Source organism: Carcharodon carcharias, chromosome 7, assembly GCF_017639515.1.
Source record: "Carcharodon carcharias isolate sCarCar2 chromosome 7, sCarCar2.pri, whole genome shotgun sequence".
NCBI classification, from domain to species: domain Eukaryota; kingdom Metazoa; phylum Chordata; class Chondrichthyes; order Lamniformes; family Lamnidae; genus Carcharodon; species Carcharodon carcharias.
In genome coordinates this window covers 132,694,789-132,710,630 of record NC_054473.1, presented here as the reverse complement: position 1 = coordinate 132,710,630, position 15,842 = coordinate 132,694,789, and the positions used below count along the sequence as shown (strand labels likewise).

At 42.4% G+C, this 15,842-nt stretch overlaps 1 protein-coding gene across 3 annotated transcripts in view; it reads left to right on the top strand.

Moving 5' to 3' along the window:
- dus2 (dihydrouridine synthase 2) overlaps window positions 1-15,842 on the top strand; it is a 115,506-nt gene that overhangs the window by 69,548 nt on the left and 30,116 nt on the right. For all 3 annotated transcript variants that reach the window (XR_005943557.1, XM_041191904.1, XM_041191903.1), the window contains exons 9-12: window positions 1,271-1,341; window positions 3,264-3,350; window positions 7,666-7,834; window positions 8,940-9,061. Coding sequence is in view for 2 of the 3 variants with exons in the window: in XM_041191904.1 (XP_041047838.1) it covers window positions 1,271-1,341; window positions 3,264-3,350; window positions 7,666-7,834; window positions 8,940-9,061 (449 nt within the window). In the remaining variant the exon portion in view is untranslated. The remainder of the gene's footprint in view (window positions 1-1,270; window positions 1,342-3,263; window positions 3,351-7,665; window positions 7,835-8,939; window positions 9,062-15,842) is intronic.

Below are 15,842 nucleotides of genomic sequence, written 5' to 3'. Positions count from 1 at the left end.
AGCTGGATAAAGGGCCAGTGATAGGTGGAGATAACCAAAATGTGTCACAGACAAAAGGACAAAGAGGTGTTGAAGGTGGACGTCCAATCCCTCTACACTTCCATCCTCCACCGGGATGGTCTGAGGGCTTTCCACTTCTTCCTCGAACAGAGGCCCGAACAATCCCCATCCACCACTACTCTCCTCCATCTGGCTGAACTTGTTCTCACCTGAACAATTTCTCCTTAAACTCCTCTCACTTCCTCCAAATAAAAGGTGTGGCTATGGGTACCTGCACGGGCCCCAACTATGCCTGTCTCTTTATGGGGTATGTGGAACATTCCTTGTTCCAGTCCTACTCCGGCCCCCTCCCACAACTTTTTCTCCAGTAAGTTGATGATTACTTTGGTGCTGCTTCATGCTCTCGTCTGGACCTGGAAAAATTTATTAATTTTGCTTCCAATTTCCACCCCTCCATCATTTTCACATGGTCCATCTCTGACACTTCCCTTCCCTTCCATGACCTCTCTGTCTCAATTTTTGGTGATAGACTGTCCACCAATATCCATTACAAGCCCACCAACTACCACAGCTACCTCGACTACAGCTTCTCACACCCCGCTTCCTGTAAGGACTCCATCCCATTCTCTCAGTTCCTTCGCCTCCATCGCATCTGTTCTGATGATGCCACTTTCAAAAACAGTTCCTCTGACATGTCTTCCTTCTTCCTTAACCGAGGCTTTCCACCCTCGGTGGTTGACAGGGCCCTCAACCGTGACCGGCCCATCTCCCATGCATCCACCCTCACACCTTCCTCTCCCTCCTAGAAACATGATAGGGGTCCCCCTTGAACTCACTTATCGCCCCACCAGCCTCTGCATTCAAAGGATCATCCTCTTGTAATCAGACATTACTCCCAAGCTTTTCCCACCCCATTTTCTAACAAATTACTGAAAGCATTTCTTTTAAATCAGTAAATATTGTCCTCATCATGGAACAGCTTAGGAATGGTCCAAGGAAGCTGAGCCTACCACTATGATGCAAAAGAAGCTCTCTTCAACCATCTCCCACTATTAGTTCGGTCACCTCCATAATCCCGCTAAGCAAAGTCAGCAGTAGTTATTTGGTCCAAGTAAGCAAAAAGTTGTGTGAAGTTCTTTCTCCATTGGGCTGACATTTAAAAATCGTGACACTCATTGTTTAAAGTGTTACTCATCAAATTAACAGTTGGAAGATAAAACTGATGCTCGCCTCTTGACCTCATGATTTGTTTTAATACTTTTAATTACAGCTGGAAGACACCATTAACCTTGTAAAACGCATCGAAAGAACAGGAGTTGCAGCCGTGGCAGTGCACGGGAGGTAAAAGTGATGTCTAGATATTCTCATTTGGTTGCTGGTTTCCTTTGTATACCCTGAATTACAGGAGCATTTAGGAGAGTGAAACAGACAGCATTATCTGGTTCCTCTAAGAAAGTGAAGGAGATGGATTATACTATTGTCTCCTCATTTTCAGTACCTGCATTTAGCTCACCTCGATTGAAATCCTGGAGCTTTGAGCCAGATTACTAGTCGGCATGTATTAACAATATCCCACACTTCAGTGCCATTTTAGCCGTACTGCAGTTCCATAAGGGAACCAGATTTGGGAAATGGAAAATAAATGAAGCTGGTGTGGGATGAGGTTTGTTGAACCTTTTATTAAATAAATAAATAAATCTTCATTCATTTAAAAACATGTCTCAACTCATTGGACACAGTCACATGAGGGGACATGTTTAAATACATTTTTGAATCATTTATTCAATCCTTTTAATGTCCATTTAATTTCCCTAAGGCAACTCCGTGCCTCAGGGAGATCGCTGCACTCTTTTGTGCACATGTGCTGGCCCCGACTCTCCCTCTTCCCGCCCCTCTCCCCACCCACACAGGTAGTGCTGTGCGCTACCAGCCGCGTATTACACTGGGCAGGCCTTAATTGGCTCCCGTCCAGCCTGTCCACCGTAGGAAAAATCCTGGCCCAGTGCTTTTCAGACTTCTAGATTGGGAGAATTATTATTACTTACATCAGCCTTTTTTTGCTATTGTGAGACCAGAATTCAGAACCAGATTTGCTTCCCCTACACTTTGGCCCATGGTGTCAGTGCTGGCTCTTTACTGAAGCAATCTAAACTAATCCCACTTTCCTGCTCCCCATGCCCTTGTCTTCTACTTTGAAGGTTTATACACTTTTCACTTAATCAATGCAATTGTCTCTCCTATTATCATTCTCTGCGGCACAGCATTCCATCCTCCAGCAATGCTATGTAAAGAAATTTCTCTTGAACTCTCTGCTTTCACGTCTGGTTGTCATGTTCATGACCTCCTGACCAGTCTTTCCCTATTCAGCCAATCACAAACCCTTTAGAATTTTAAACACCTTTGTCAAACCACCTCCTGGCCTTCTGTGCTCCAGTGGAAGATTTCTTTTTCATTTATTCCCAGGATATGGGTAATGCTGGCACGGCCATATTTATAGATCATCGCCCATTGTCCTGAGAAAGAGGCGAGTCTTCTTGCACCTGTGCAGCCTTTATGGTGATGGTGTTTGGTGGCCTAGTGGCGCTGAAGGAATGGTGATATATGGCTAAGTCAGGATGGTCTGTGACTCGGAAGGGAACTTGAAGGTGATGATATTCAAATAATGTATCTTGCGATGCCTCAGTTGGTTACATAAAAGTAGCAACTCGGTCAGTTTTAAATGATATGCAGGATTCATAGTCTGCACACCAGCAGATTGCAATGTATTTTTAGTTCCCTGATGGCTTTAATAGGTAATGATGCTCCTTCCTGCATCACTGCACCTTCAGTAACAACAACGGCTTGTATTTATTTAGTGCCTTTAATGTTTTAAAAAAAAGTCCCAAGACACTTCACAAGAGCATCACCAAGCAAAATTTGACACTGAGCCATATCGGTGACGTTATGACAGGTGATAACAAAAGGCAGTTTTTAAGGAGCATTTAAAAAATCATGGGGAGGCAGATAGATTTAAAGAGGAAATTCCAGAGCTTCAGGCCTAGGCATCTGAAGGCATGTCGCCAATGTTGGAATAACGAAAATCAGGAATGCACCAGAAAACCAAATTAGAGGAATGTGGGAGAGAAGTGACAGCCGGAGTTGCAGAAGAGGAATTTAGGACAGTGGTTCCTATTGCTTCAGGTCTCTATAACAATGAATATGTGTAAAACACTTTGCTCTTTTCTGTAACCTCAGTGCAATGTCCTCGTATGTCTTTTCCACAGGAGAAAAGAGGAAAGGCCGCAACATCCTGTGCACTGTGATGTAATTAAAGCAATCTCTGAAGCTGTGTCTATCCCAGTAATAGCGAAGTAAGTAAAAATAAAACAGTCCAGTTGTACAAAGTTAGACCCGTCGACACTACAGGACTAGTTTTAACTTACAGAACACTGACACTGACAGTAATGGAACAACCAGCCATTTACATTGCACTCCAATAGAAAGGTAAATTGGGCAGGCACATAACTCAATTAAATATATTGGAAATTAATAGCATAATTATTTTGTAATTCACTAAGTATTCATTAGTAATTGTAAAATGGAAACAAAAACACTTAGTCTGTCTGTCGAAGGGTCATGAGGACTCGAAACGTCAACTCTTTTCTTCTCCGCCGATGCTGCCAGACCTGCTGAGTTTTTCCAGTTAATTCTGTTTTTACTTTAAGGCTAAGTTGACTAGTTCCAATTGCCAAGAAAAAGCTAAAGATGGCAATCTGAAATCTTGTCTATCTTTCTATATAAATATATATTTCTATAATTAAATAATAAACTTTTACAATAAATGTTATATAAAATGTAGAATTTGATTGTACCCCGTCTCCTTGTGAATTGGATATCATAGTGCAGAAGTTGCCCCTCTACACTACAACACCACCCACTATGTAGCCTACAGTAATATTGACAAACTAAACAAGGTGATTCGGAAAACCTGTAGCTTCGGCTGGTTTCAGGAATGTGTGTTGCTGGGAGGTCCATGCTTGCACGCTTGTCAATAAACCTCATCTATCTCCCATTTTAATAGTCTAGTTAAAGACAGCTTTGCATGTATCTTAACATGATTAAATATTAATTGTTTTAGTGTCTGGAATTGACTCCTTTTCGATTATCATGGTCAATAAGTTTAATTGGAGAAACTTTTTTTACCTTCACACTCTGATAAAAGTACTGCAGTTTTATTTGACTCTTTGCTTAACTCCTGGGTAATGAATTTTCTTTCATCCTCTTTAAAAATTAGTTTTTGCATATTCTCAGCTTTATATAGCACCAAGAAGAATTATTGTAGTTTCTAAACTCATTGAAAGTTAGAGCTGGCACTTAATAGTGCAACTACCCATATAATGGCATTATATTTGCTAATATAATACCAATCAATCTCATTTTCTTAACGCCTTTTCCTTTTTGGTACTCTTTCTTGCTCTTAAACCAATCTTTCTTTCCCTGTCATTATTTATCTTTCTGTATCTAATTTGTCTCTAATTTACCCTCCTTCCCCATTGCTTCCCTGTTTCATTCTCGGTCCTTAAATCTAATTCCTTAAGGAGGTAGACTGTATTCCCGTCATTCAGCAGAATCCTGGGTGTCCTGTTAACAGTTAACACTGGAGGCAACTTACCAAGGCCAAAAACCTTTGAGCAGGAAAAAACTCTTAATCATGAGGCACACCTCGAGCTGCCCTGTTGTAGCAAGATTTAAGACAATTAGTGTATCTTCATATCAACGTTAATAAAGTTCAACATGGACTTTTTCATGGTTATTTGTTTTCTATTTGCATTGTTACACAAACCCAGTGGAAAATGAGAAAGTATTCAAATAATGTGAATAACTAAATAACCCTCCCTTTTATGAAAAAGTAAATTTTAGATAATATATATTTTATTGCACCACTATTGAAACGTACAACCAGAGCCTCTGTTCTTTTGAAGCAAGCCTCTTAAAAAGAGAGCTTCAATGAGCTTAAGCATTTTATCTTTCATTTCATCTGATGGTCAAATATTCCAGCCTGTGCTTTGGGGACTGTGAGAAATGAAAGGAGAATGGGATTTGTGTTTGGTTTTAAAGAAAGTCCTTTCCATTCTTCTCCTGGTTCTCATGCTCTGTAGCCTTATAAAGAATATATGTTGTATAGTCTCAGGAATCTGAAGTTGCTTCATCTTTGCAGTATATTACATTTGCTTTCACTATAATTTTCAAAAATGCAGGGCACCCAGCCAGATCATGACACCAGCATTTCATGCCATTCAACTTATTCAGTGACTAGCTGTAAAATAATATCATGGCTGGATCTATTTTTAGCTCCTTTCTTCCCATACCGCTGAAATGTGGAACAAAAACAGAATTACCTGGAAAAACTCAGCAGGTCTGTCAGCATCGGCGGAGAAGAAAAGAGTTGACGTTTCGAGTCCTCATGACCCTTCGACAGAACTTGAGTGAATCCAAGAAAGGGGTGAAATATAAGCTGGTTTAAGGTGTTGGGGGGGGGTGGTTTGGGTGGGGGGAGAGAAGTGGAGGGGGTTGGTGTGGTTGTAGGGACAAACAAGCAGTGATAGAAGCAGATCATCAAAAGATGTCACAGACAACAGAACAAAAGAACACATAGGTGTTAAAGTTGGTGATATTATCTAAACGAATGTGCTAATTAAGAATGGATAGTAGGGCACTCAAGGTATAGCTCTAGTGGGGGTGGGGGGAGCATAAAAGATTTAAAAATATTTAAAAATAATGGAAATAGGTGGGAAAAGAAAAATCTATATAATTTATTGGAAAAAACAAAAGGAAGGGGGAAACAGAAAGGGGGTGGGGATGGAGGAGGGAGCTCAAGTCCTAAAGTTGTTGAATTCAATATTCAGTCCGGAAGGCTGTAAAGTGCCTAGTCGGAAGATGAGGTGTTGTTCCTCCAGTTTGCGTTGGGCTTCACTGGAACAATGCAGCAAGCCAAGGACAGACATGTGGGCAAGAGAGCAGGGTGGAGTGTTAAAATGGCAAGCGACAGGGAGGTTTGGGTCATTCTTGCGGACAGACGGCAGGTGTTCTGCAAAGCGGTCGCCCAGTTTATGTTTGGTCTCTCCAATGTAGAGGAGACCACATTGGGAGCAACGAATGCAGTAGACTAAGTTGGGGGAAATGCAAGTGAAATGCTGCTTCACTTGAAAGGAGTGTTTGGGCCCTTGGACGGTGAGGAGAGAGGAAATGAAGGGGCAGGTGTTACATCTTTTCCGTGGGCATGGGGAGGTGCCATAGGAGGGGGTTGAGGAGTAGGGGGTGATGGAGGAGTGGACCATCCCCACCCCCTGTCTGTTTCTTCCCCCCTTCCTTTTGTTTTTTTCCAATAAATTATATAGATTTTTCTTTTCCCACCTATTTCCATTATTTTTAAATATTTTTAAATCTTTTATGCTCCCCCCACCCCCACTAGAGCTATACCTTGAGTGCTCTACCATCCATTCTTAATTAGCACATTTGTTTAGATAATATCACCAACTTTAACACCTGTGTGTTCTTTTGTTCTGTTGTCTGTGACATCTTTTGATGATCTGCTTCTATCACTACTTGTTTGTCCCTACAACCACACCAACCCCCTCCACTTCTCTTCCCCCACCCAAACCACTGCCCCCCCCCCCCAACACCTTAAACCAGCTTGTATTTCACCCCTTTCTTGGACTCACTCAAGTTCTGTCGAAGGGTCATGAGGACTCGAAACGTCAACTCTTCTTCTCCGCCGATGCTGCCAGACCTGCTGAGTTTTTCCAGGTAATTCTGTTTTTGTTTTGGCTTTCCAGCATCCGCAGTTTTATTGTTTTTAACCACTGAAATGTGGAGCTGATGTTTAATTAATCGCGGAGGAATTGTCCTCATTGATTATGTGTCACCATACATATAAATGTTTCTACCTAAGGATTTTCAGAAGTTCTATTGTCAACTGCATAAGAATATGCTGCTAATGCATCCAATTCGAATAGTTCTCACCTAAATTATCTCATGAATGGTTCTCAAATTGCAGGCTGAAAGCTCTGAATGCTATTTCACATGGCTGAGACAAGTATTACTTCCTTTGTTATACATTTGCTATGCTTTTACAGATTTCTTTGATGCTAAATTTCCTGTCCTGAAAGGAACAACTTGCACTTGGTATATCCGCTCACAAGCAACAATCACCTTGCTCTATCCTGTCCATGTAACTATCCTTCTTCTACATCAGGGGAATGATCAAATATTAAATAGAAACACACAACCCTGCCATCTACAAGTCCAGGTTACAAAGCCAATTATGGTGCTGCAATGAAGTGCTGCAGAACTTGACACAGACCAAGGATTAAATTCATTGTACTATTATTGTTTACATAATTTCAAGAACTTCATACTTCTATGTAGCTGGAAAATATAGTTCAATCAATTCAAAGAATTACACATAATTTAAAATGGAGCACAATAAATATCTAGGGATATTCCAGTCAGGAATGGGTGGTTTGTCCAGGAAATCAACATCATGTTGCCTCAGTTCCAAAATGTTGCATTGGTCAAGTGGTCTTTTTGGTTTGTTTTGCTGCATTATATGTTGTGCGTGAGTTAGAATTTAATGCGCTATATCACTGCAGTTGTGACTTACATTCAGTTTACTGTCCACCTCAGTGGAGGATCTCAGGAGATTATCAAAGAACATGCAGGCATTGAAGAATTTCGCCAGGTAACAGATGCTTCTTCAGTAATGGTGGCCCGCGCAGCCATGTGGAATCCTTCCATCTTCAGAAAAGAAGGACTGTTACCAGCAGACACTGTTTTAAAGGAATATCTCACATACGTGAGTATTTTTAGTTGTCCCTGCCTTGCAGGCAATTTAACATACTTGATGCTAACTGTAGAAAGAAGTAATGCATAAGGAAAATTCTGGAGAACATGTACTCATAATAGATATTGTCACAATTTATCTGCTTCCCATTTGGATTATTTCCAAATGTTAATAATTTGATATTCAGTGGATCTCATGGAAGCCATGTGATTCCATAAACAAGTAGCAGGGTGAGGGGAACTCTTGCTAAGATTTTCCAAGAACAATAGGGTTAAAGGTAATTTCTTTTCTCTGATAAATTTATTATCCAACTCTTTTTGTCTCAGTCTGTATAGCTCTGTTGAAACTGTACACAAACAAAAGTGGCCATGAAGCCATCGATCAAAGGTGGAAAGAGTCATCATGCATGAAACCACCCATCTGTCCACAAAAGGTTAACCCATTGTCAGTCAAAGGTGTCTGCACTCTGCAGAATAACTGAACCACGATAAACATGCAAAAGGCTCAGCATAATTTCCGTTGACAGACTGTGCCTCTTGTCAAAAATATCTCAAATAGAAGTTTTCCTAAAATGAGTATCTAAAGCAGAAAATGCTATATTTTGTAAGCCTGTCCCTATTTGAAATATTTATAACTGAATGGCCAATCATCATCCATTCACCATTCATTCTACCAACATTCATACTCTTCTGAGTTTTGTTAATATGACTGTTACTTATAGAGGCCAACAGAAATAGGGTGAAAGGATAGAAATTTATTCCATCCTTAAAAAAAAAGTGTTTCCAGTGGCTCAATGGTCTGTAGATCCTTGGGACAGGAGTGCAAGTTTTAATCCAAGCCCTGCCCACCATACAAATTAGGTTGACTCATAGAAAGCAGCAATGACACCAAAATAATAGGATCCATAAAAGGAGGGAAAAGTTGGTCCAATTATTTTAACTAAACTGCCTTGAACTCAAATGCTTTAAAATTAATATAACTATAATCTATATAAACATTATTAATAATTTTATAGAATTTGAGCCACGCTACAAAACAGTGGATAAGGTTTTGTAAAGCAGCATGTAATCTATTAGAGGAGGATTGGTGTAATGATAATCTTGTTTTTATTCTCCAGGCAATTAGATATGACAGCCATTACTCAAATACTAAATACTGTCTATGCCAAATGTTGAGAGAGAAACTGGAATCTGCTCAAGGCAAAAAATTGCATGCTGCGCAATCGAATGAAGAGATCTGGTAAGCATTTCATTTAGTGTTTAGTTCAAGGAGTAAACATTATATCTGTGATAACTAAGAAACCAGAAACCTCTAGAAACCCAAGGTAGTCTTCATTTGATTTCTTTTTGAGTCCTGGTTTCTGTGCCTGGATCATTAGGAGCAAGAATAGGCCATTCAGCCCATTGAGGCTACTCTGCCATTCAGTTAGATAATGGCTGATCTCTACTTCACCTTTTATCCACCTTTGTTCCATGCCCTCACTTAATAAAAATCCAACAACCTCAGTCTTGAAAACTCCAATTGATCTGGCATTCGTAGCCTTTTGGGTGAGGAGAGGTCCAGGTTTCTACTATCCTTTGTGGAAAAATACTTCCTGATTTCACTTTTGAATGATCTAACTCTAATTTTGAAACGATAGCCCCTTGTTCATGATTTCCCCCACAATTATGCAACTGCAGGGATTTCTGGCTTCACTAAACCAAGCAAGGGTGTAAGAAGCCTCTGAGCAGATTTCAAATGCTTTTCCCCGGCCTCTGTCGAGCTCCAACTCCATTGCGTCCCTTTGTTTGAGAAGTAGCTCATTCCATTGTAGGATTTGCTGTTTCACTAAAATGTAATCGATTTTTAAAATTTTAAAACTCAATGAACAGAACTCTCAGTTGAAAGTCTTGTTTGGATAGCAGCCAGTTTGACATTGGAAGACAACAGTATGCACATCATTCAAATGTTGCTCAACCAAGCAGTACTGGCATCTGTATGCCTTTGAGATGAATGCAGGTTGAGTATCCTTTATCCGCGCATCCAAAAACTGAATGTTTTTGTGCTTGTGTCCGTGACCTGAGCTGACACGAACCTTGCTGACTCGTCTAGTTGTTTGCCTTACCTTGTGCCCAGCTGTTGTGACCCAAACCCTATCATGGCAACTAAATTCAACCAAGAAAATGCTGCTCTTCGGGCAAATAATGATACCTGATGCAAATGGAATCTGCAAGCCTTTGGGGGCACAAGTATAAGTCCCAAGTCCAAAACAAAAACAAAAATACCTGGAAAAACTCAGCAGGTCTGGCAGCATCGGTGAAGAGGAGCACAGTTAACATTTCGAGTCCTCTTGACCCTTCAACAGAACTAAGTAAAAATAGAAAAGGGGTGAAATATAAGCTGGTTTAAGAGTGGGGGGGGTGGTTGGGACAAGAAGAGCTAGGTAGAGGGCCAGTGATATGTGGAGATAACCAAAAGATGTCACAGACAAAAGGACAAAGAAGTGTTGAAGATGGTGATATTAGCAAAGGAATGTGCTAATTAAGGGTAGAAAGCAGGACACGCAAGGTACAGATAGCCCTAGTGGGGGTGGGGTGAAGGAATCGAAATAGGCTAAAAGGTAGAGATAAAACAATGAATGGAAATACATTTAAAAATAATGGAAATAGGTGGGAAAAGAAAAATCTATATAAATTATTGGAAAAAACAAAAAGGAGGGGGAAAAACGGAAAGGGGGTGAGGATGGAGGAGAGAGTTCATGATCTAAAATTGTTGAACTCAATATTCAGTCCGGAAGGCTGTAAAGTGCCTAGTCGGAAGATGATGTGTTGTTCCTCCAGTTTGCGTTGAGCTTCACTGGAACAATGCAGCAAGCCAAGGACGGACATGTGGGCATGGGAGCAGGGTGGAGTGTTGAAATGGCAAGCGACAGGGAGGTTTGGGTAATGCTTGCGGACGGACCGAAGGTGTTCTGCAAAGCGGTCACCCAGTCTGCGTTTGGTCTTTCCAGTGTAGAGGAAACCGCATTGGGAGCAGCGAATGCAGTAGACTAAGTTGAGGGAAGTGCAAGTGAAATGCTGCTTCACTTGAAAAGAGTGTTTGGGCCCTTGGACAGTGAGGAGAGAGGAAGTGAAGAGGCAGGTGTTGCATCTTCTGCGGTTGCATGGGGAGGTGCCGTGGGAGGGGGTTGAGGGGTAGGGGGTGATGGAGAAGTGCACCAGGGTGTCACGGAGGGAACGATCCCTGTGGAATGCCGCCAGGGGGGTGAAGGGAAGATGTCCTTGGTGGTGGCATCAGTGTTGGAGTTGGCGGAAATGGTGTCAACTGTGCTCCTCTTTACCGATGCTGCCAGACCTGCTGAGTTTTTCCAGATATTTTTGTTTTTGTTTTGTTTTGGATTTCCAGCGTCCGCAGTTCTTTGCTTTTATCTAAGTGCCAAGTCCAGTCTGCCAGAGGCTGCTTTCCCTGGCTTCACAAACTGTTTAACATACCACAGAGTGAAAAAAAACCTTTTCTCCAATTCCTCATTACCAGCTAGGTTTCCACAAGTCTCTACTTATTCATCCTAACTATACCCAATTCAGTAGGGTATATCACATCCGAAAACCGAAAATATGCAAATACCAAAACGCAGTTGGCCCCAGAGGTTTCAGATAAAGGATATTTGACCTGTAGTTCAGTCCATCTTTAACCATGAAATGTAATCCAAATGCGTCAAGGACTCTTTTATTCTGTTTGTTGATGGTGCATTGAATTCCTGGGACATTTGCTTGCTGACTTCTCACCAAATTAATCTAAACCTCAAGCATTTCATTGAACCATATATGATACAACTGCATAAAGCAGATAATGTGATTTTGGTTGAACTCTTTCATGTTCCCACAATTGTATAGCTGAAGAATAGAGAATAATGAATTAACTGTAGGTGTAACAAGAAATTGCAAACAAGCAATTGGATTCACCAGAATTACTGAATCAGATAAGAGGGAATGTAACTCAGTGATCAATTTGTGCAATTGTAATGTTACTGTCATTACCCATTGGAATATTTGCTTAATTATTTGGACAGTGCTCTTTGATTTTTAAAGCCTAAAGTTCCCTCCAGATAAATTTATTTTATCTGTTTTAATAAATTTTCTGATTAATTACCCAATGATACTGCTAAGGCATTGTAATGGTAATACCAAACTTGGATTTTGCCATGTTGAAATTTGCTTCACTCAACCTTGCCATACATCTTTTGGGTAATAACTGTCCTGTTATCAGCACGTCACTGTTCAGTGCTACCAAAACACTGCAGAATACTGAACTAATTGACCTTTGGTTGGACCAGGGAGCAACTGCAAATTGTAATGTCACACATGCCTTTCTCAATTGTGTTATCATGCTGTGAATTATTTGGCCCTGCTTGTAGATCAAGCTAACACCAAAACGGCTAAAATTGCTAAAGAAACTGAAAGAAAAATTGCAAATGTTGGAAGTTGAAATTCAAAAGAGAAAAATCTGCAAGTGAGTGCAAAGCCTGTCAACTTCTGTAAAAGGAAAGCACAGTTTGATGTCTTGGATATAACCAGATCCTTTCTCAGAGCTGACTATCATTGCAATTCACTGCATTTTTGCATGATTGCCCTTTCAACATTAAGAGACAGCTAGACCCAAATTAAGCATAAATTGCCAGCAGGCCATTATCACTGACAATCCTAGATGAGCTTTCATTGTAGTTGGGTAAACTTTTACCTCTACAATAGCTTTAAACTCTGAATTGTCTGAGCTCACATATAATTATCTAACAGATTGAACCATTCTAATTTTGTATAAGTCAAACCACCAGTGTTTCATCCAAGTTTATGAATGCCCTCCTGATCTGTAGTTGCATTTAATATTGCTATAACTCCCACTGATATTGTTCCCCATGTTTCATTGCACTCACAATTATTTAATAACATTTTTGTATTCAGCTCTGAATGACATGTAAGTAAACATCCTGTACTTTCAAAGAGCCCCAGGAAATTATAGTTACAAGTTACAGTAAGTTCAGAAATTGAAAACACAAAGGAATTAGCCTTACAAGGCATTGAATTAATCAGTATTGACTAATTCACAATCTGTTGTGCTAACTGCAAAATCAGTTTATATTTGAGGCTTGGTGGGGTCATGGCAATGGGCGTGTGGAGTAGACTTGTACTGGTAGCAGACATTTCAACATTGATGAACTAAGCTTGCCACCTAATGGCACAGATAGAGAATTGCAATGAATCAGTTCTGTCGAAGGGTCATGAGGACTCGAAACGTCAACTCTTTTCTTCTCCGCCGATGCTGCCAGACCTGCTGAGTTTTTCCAGGTAATTCTGTTTTTGTATTGCAATGTCGGTTGGTTTTGAGAGTGGAGCAGTCCTTTTGCTTGCCTAATACAGATTTCAAGTCTCACTTTTTTTACTTCATAATCATAATATTATTTAGATATATATCTTACGGATGTTGGAACTGTGTACACTTTACAGGGTAGCATAGAGGCAGAATCTGGATGAGAGACAGCAGCAAGGGCACTATCGTGGCAGTGGTGGAAGGACGAATGCATCCATCCTGAGAGAGGGCAGCAGGTTCATTCTCCTTGGAGCCACTGCCACTCCCCCTGGGCAGCGCCTCAGCAATCCTAGTGATCTGCTGAAAGGCAGATTGCTCTGGCATCCAAAACCATGATGGCAGCAGCCTTTGCCTGGGAAGCCACCACCTGCAATTTCCCCTCCAAACCACACACCATCTTCATTTGGAGCTATATCACCGTTCCTTCACTGTTGTTGGGTCAAAATCCTGGAACTCCCTTCCTAATAGCAACTGTGTGTGTTCCTACAAGAAGGCAGCTCACCACCACCTTCTCAAGGGCAATTAGGGGATGGGCGATAAATGCTGGCCTAGCCAGCAATGTCTACATCCCATGGTATTGGGCAGCTCCTGCTTGTGCTACAATGAAATTTGAGATACTGGCCATTGGAAGCTGCATTGTGATTGGGTCCACAAGTAGGAGTTGGCCGCTACTTCCATGCTGGCAAGGATGAAGCCCAAATTCTGCCCAAAACCATCTGTCAAGTTGGTGCCAGACTCCTCCATATTCCTTGGCAGTGATTGCAGACTTTCTGGCAGACTTTCCAATGCACTAAGCATTGGCGTGTGCTTGGGCTTCAGCCTTTTTCTGAATGCTGTCCCATCAATGTCCTCACCTGACTCATCTGTGAGCATCCTCACCCTCCAGGGGGCTGGCACATGTGCTACCCTTTTACCCCTGCCCTGCCCTGTCAGCCAGCCAGTCAGTCAGTCCAGCCGAGGTGATGCAGTCCGAAGTCTGATGACCTTCTTCCAACCTGGAAAGATCACAACGCAAAAAAAGGTCATGGCCACAGCCACTGGCAGCGCTATCCTCACCCTGCTTTGTGACTGCAGGTCTGCCTGCAACAGGTGTCAGATTTCAGTGAGCACCTCCTTAGTGAAACAGGGACAATACACTGTTCCTTGCTGAGGTTGAGTTAAGAAAATTGCTCCCTGAAGACCCTAGGTGAATAAGGTCTCCTGTTGAGACCCCTTCTATCCCCCTCCTCATTCCTCTTGAGAGCAGTTTATCCTGCTCTGTGTTGCCTTTGCTCAATCTCTCTGATGTGCGGCAGGCAAAGGAGAACGGTAACTGCAGCATAAATTACTGGGGGTAAGTGGTCTAAGCAGAATCTTTGAAGTCAGAACTAAGGCCTTCACCACGTGCAATACCCCACTCCCTGTTGACTCCACTGACTTTAATTAAAGAGTGTAAACCACCAAACAAACTCCACAACAATCGGTAAAAATCAATCACCAACTTACCTGGCAGGGGTTGATGATCCCTTTAAATAGCACAGGTGGGGCGATCCTTCCTGCTGTTGAATGCATGCTCAGCTGTGCAAGGTTAAGAGAAGGCGTTAGCCGGAGTGATGAGATCAAATGCACCGCTCCAGACAAATCAGTGTTGCATTCTGACTGACGTCACAATCTGCCTGCTTTACATTCTAGTTCCCGCTCAAATGCCATTTTGTTCATTGCACTGAAAATATGGGTGCAAAGGAGCCAACTTTTGCAGTCAGCTAAGTCTGTGGAAGTAGCTATGCTTCTGCCTAGGATATGTGTATCTTTAGTTCTGTAAAAACAGAAGAAGACAGTACAGTTGGGTGAGAGTTACAAATACTCACTGTTCAACACCATGGGCTGAATTTTGCGCTTGACGGGCGGGCGGTTCTGACCGACTCGGCGGTGGGCGTGCAGCCGATTGCCGCCACTGAAATGGGCCGCGCTGCCAATTTGCGCAGACGGGCCAATTAAGACCCACCCAGCGGGGTTGCGACTCCCGTGTTCATCGGGAAAATTAAATCGGCGGCGGGCGTGTTCAGACCGCCGGTTCTAACGGGGAACCAGCAGTCTGTATAAAGAGCGGCCAGGCAGCCTCCTTTAGGCTGTTCACCATGGCCAGTCACCGGGCAGCACAAGAGTTGAGGGCAGAGGAGGAGGAGGGGGGGCAGGCTGCAGGGTAGGCCATCGGAGGGGGGGCCACTGTGCCCCTCAGTTCTCCGATGCCTGCCTTGCTGTCCTCCTCCAAGAGATGTCCAGCCAAGTCTTGTTTCCAGAGGATGGGAGGAGGAGGGCGCCCCACATCACCAGGCAGGCATGGCAGGAGGTGATGAGGCTGTAAGGTCGCATGATGCTGTGTGGCGCACCGGAACGCAGTGTCATAAGCGCTTCAATGATTTGCTGCGCTCTGGAAGGGTGAGTACCATGTCAGCCTTGGCCATTTGACCCAGCAGGTAGCCTTAGCCTTTGAGGCCCCCCCACGTCTCAGTGTCGTTACTGCATTGGGCATTTGACGCATACTGGTTGGGCAAACAGATAGTGACCATGCTTACATCAGCCTCAGTGGCTGAGGAGAAGATGGGTTCTCCCTGCAGCATATGTTGGTGTTTGTCGCATTTGAGTAGACTGGGGGCAACCTGCAGGGGAGGCAGCTAGACACATACTCAGAACTCCA